This window comes from Cynara cardunculus (assembly GCF_001531365.2).
Source record: "Cynara cardunculus var. scolymus isolate 2C chromosome LG 14, CcrdV1, whole genome shotgun sequence".
Lineage (NCBI taxonomy): Eukaryota > Viridiplantae > Streptophyta > Magnoliopsida > Asterales > Asteraceae > Cynara > Cynara cardunculus.
The window spans coordinates 2,377,924-2,382,029 of record NC_037541.1 but is presented as its reverse complement, the minus strand read 5'-3'; the positions used below and the strand labels follow the sequence as shown (position 1 = coordinate 2,382,029).

General features: G+C 29.2%; 1 protein-coding gene across 1 annotated transcript in view; it reads right to left on the bottom strand.

The window, feature by feature from the left end:
• Positions 1 to 334: 334 nt before the first annotated feature.
• The window catches only part of LOC112526597 (GDSL esterase/lipase At1g28580-like), a 5,942-nt gene continuing 2,170 nt past the window's right edge, over positions 335 to 4,106 (bottom strand). Inside the window, exons 3-5 of the mRNA XM_025136947.1 lie at positions 1,494 to 1,642; positions 881 to 1,157; positions 335 to 784 (exon numbers count right to left, since the gene is read on the bottom strand). Coding sequence (XP_024992715.1) covers positions 510 to 784; positions 881 to 1,157; positions 1,494 to 1,642 — 701 coding nt within the window. The 3' untranslated portion in view covers positions 335 to 509. The remainder of the gene's footprint in view (positions 785 to 880; positions 1,158 to 1,493; positions 1,643 to 4,106) is intronic.

Genomic DNA, 4,106 nt, shown 5'->3' with positions numbered 1-4,106 from the left:
GCACTTTCGTTTGGGTTGGGTTGGGTTGGGTTAAGATTTTTCAAAACGCAAGCATTGGGTTGGATTGTTCAAATGTCTTCAACCCGATCAACCCAACCCATGAGCACCCCTACTTGATACAGGTGTGCGTCCCATCCTAATTTGCATCGAAAGCCCATAATAGGTCTGAACCACCGAAAGCGATTAAACAAGACCGTCTTATTGTCGTCCGTCTTGACCTGTTTGATCACTTGCTACCAAACAGTTTGGTTTGGAAAATCTCATAAATCAGTGTGTTGTTTAAGGGGTTAAACAGTCCAAACGCACCGTGAACACCCTTGAACTCGTAACTTCAAAACAATTCCATATATTCATGGAAAATATTTTATATATACCCTTTAATATATTTTAAAATACAATTTCCCAACTATATAGAAACATGATGATGCATTACTTCAAAACAATTACATTACAGCTGAATCATAATTCATACCAAAAAAAAATCTCATTTACAAGCTTATTTTCTTGTACTAAAAGCTTTGAACCGAACTCGATGATGCATCTTTTGCTTGTACCATCGACGTTGGGCACACGGAGTTAAATCGAGGTGTTGTATACGTTCCTTGAAATAAACTCTTGTAAATCACTTGGTATGCAGCTTCGGTTAAATGCAATCCATCCCAGTTGGCGTATGTTTCGGGTTGAGAACATGATGTCGACAACGGATATCCACATGCTACCGATCGATTGTAGTTATATGGCCCTCCACCTCCACAACACGCCGTTAGAGCTCCATTTGTGAACCCTACAACATTTCAATTGTTCGGTAAGTATTTCAATATCAGAATGCATGATCAATGGGTGGACATATAAGACTTGAACGGAATAAATGTCAAAGTACCGTATTTTTCAGGGGATTGAAAAAACTGCATGGCAGCATTGTAGTAATCAGCGTAAATGACGTTGACGTTAGGATGAAGCTCTCGGATTCGATTTAGTTCGGTTTGGAGCAACTCATTGTGGCACTCAGCGAATTTGTTTAGCTTAATCAAGCAACCGGTTGCATTATCGTACTCATCTTTTTGGGCGCCATAATAAATCGTTAAATAGGCCGCTGAGCATCCAATTGGCAGATTCCCAGGAACCACGAGCGTTTCTGCTCCGAGCTCAATCAGTTCCTATGGTTCCCATGTATACCGATTACACTCAATGCATGTGAAATTATATTGTATGAAGTTATAAGGAGGCATGTTCAAACAAGAACGCTAATTATTTAAGAAAACAAGAAAAATGTCGTTAATGTACAAAATCATATATGATTCACGTAACAAATCATATATGATACGGGCGACTTTGCCCTTCGTCTTAACTGGACTTATAAGTCGTCTGCTTCCATTTAATGTAAAATCACATGTGATTTTGTAAATCAACGATCTTTTTCTTGTTCTATTTAAATAATTAACGTTCTCGTTTGAATAATACTCTATGGTATAATTGTACTCGATTATACTTACGGTGACAGCTGATATGATGATGTTAATAACGAGAGGAACGTACGATTTGAGCTCTTCAAGGGATTTTCCAGCGATTACAGGATGATTGTAGTCATTACCTCCGATTTCTCCCATAAGAATTAAAGATTTTTTAATCCAATTTTTGCAATCTGTAAAATAAAAATTAAAAAGTTCCTTAAAAAATTCAAACAAATATTATTTAAAAAATAAGAAAATTAAAATTAAATTTATTTTCAATTTAATTGATATTTTTTAATTCAATTATTTAAAAAAAAATTGTAAACTGAATCTAAACTCAACTATAAAGTCAAACATGGCTGATTGATTAATTCAAAGATTCAGATTCGAATACATTTGTTGACTTTTTCTGTGTATATTTATAGACTTTTATTTTGTCACAAAAGAAAAAATTAATTTTATTTATAAATAAATATTATTAAAATTTCTTTCATATTATTTTTAAGAGTAAACTACAAGATTAGTCCCTGTAGTTTGTCGAAAATAACATTCATCCTTGCAGTTTCAAAATTACAAGATTGGTAAAAACGTTCGGATTTGGTCAAGCTCTTTAACAGCCGTTGAAATTTTGTTAAATGAAGGGCATTTTCATTCTTGTATCGAGTTTTTTTTTTTTTTGTCTTTTATCTAGTAAAATATCATAAAAATAAAAATCTTAAAATCGATTTTTATCAAATAAAAGACAAAAAAAGAACGAAAATACCCAATATTTGACAACAACAAAATCAGAAGTTGTTAGGGGGAGGAAACAAATATATACGTTTTTGCAAACCATGATGATCATCTTGTAATTTCAAAACTTTAGAGACAAAAAGTATTATTTTTGACAAACCATAGGGACCGAATTTGTAGTTTACTCTATATTCAAGTATTGTAATTTCAACTTAATTTGTAGTTTTTATGTGGTTTTGATAAATGAATAATATTTTTATTTTTTAATAAAATATAAATTTAAAGATATTATAAAATTTTGAAAATAAATATATCAATATTAGTATCAAATTAACTATTTAAAAGTTATTGTTTTTTGTATAATTTTCTTAATTCATTTTTTATAGATTTAATAACGAAATAATTTATTTCTAATTTAATAATATATTTTTTTATAAAGATAATAATTAAGTATTCTGTTAGAACTCAATTATTATCTTAATTATATTTTAGATTTTTTATATTTAAAATGAAATATTTATCTTGTATTTGACTATGTTTATCTGTAGTTAGTTACACGAATTTAAACATGGAGCTTTAAATAAATTGTACTTATGCATAATTTATTTATAATCTTGAATTTTAAGTAATATGCATCAATAAAAAGTACTTTATACATAAAAAATGGTTTTTAAGAATTTTTATTAAATATTTTATAATATATAATAAATTGTATATCATTATAATATATATATATATATATATATATATATATAATTCCAACAAAATTGGGATAAGATTTTGACTATTTTGAAAAAATTGTGGCTCAAAATAATCTTCACCAACTCAAACCACTTACTAGATGGGCATGTCCCTATCAGAAACCTTTTTATTTATTTTTCTATTTTTTTTTTTGTTAAAGTTGCATAGAGAGAGACTTGAGATCATGTGAGATAAGACTGTTTTTATGAGACATACAAGTTACGATTTTTACACTTAAAACTTCACAACAAAACACTGTGAAAGTAACTTTCACAATGTTTTTACTGTAAAGATTCGGCTTTTTTTTACCTTCACAACATTTTTTTTCTCTATTTTGGATGAATGTTTAGCACAACTGTTAGAGTAAAAGTTCTCCAAATTTCTAAATAACATGGATGTTGGAGATGTTCTTATAACGAGAAACTTGCTATCATGTATATAATCATTTAATACTAAAACCTCTAAATAAAACATTAAAAAGGTATAAAATAAATTAAAAATTCAATAATTTGTACAAAATTACAAACCAGTTTTCATATATTGTTTCATAAACGAAACAGCACGTGTGAAAATTGGACTGTTATTTTATTTGTGAAACGTTCATATTTGTTTTATAAATTTATACGGTTGTAAATCTATAATAAATATAAAAAATATAAAAGTAAATTTGATAGGTATATGTCACTGAATAAAGTAACTGACATCGTTTTTACGGTCGGTGATGTTTTAGCGTTGTTGGGGTTGGTGAGTGGGTCACCACCCGTGGATTACACGCACATGGTTGGTAAAGATTCGTAGAAGTTCTTTTTTCCATATGGGACGTCGTTTTCGTGGACCATATATTCATCCTCTTTCTCATGTGTGTGTGTATGAGACCATATGCAACAAACATGTTTTTGTGAGAGACGTGAGATCATTTTTTTAATATTTGAAACTTTACTGTAATACACTGTAATGCTAAAAAAATCTGAACATTCATAGCAGATTTACTGTGAAGGTTACCACAGTATTTTGGTGTGAAGTTTCAAGTATAAAAAATTGTTTCACGGGTCTAACAAAAATAAGTTGGCCTCACGTGATATATATACTATATTATAAAGTATTTGATAAAAACTCTTAAAAACTATTTTTTTTTGCATAAAGTACTGTTTATTGATGTATATTACTTAAAATTCAAGATTA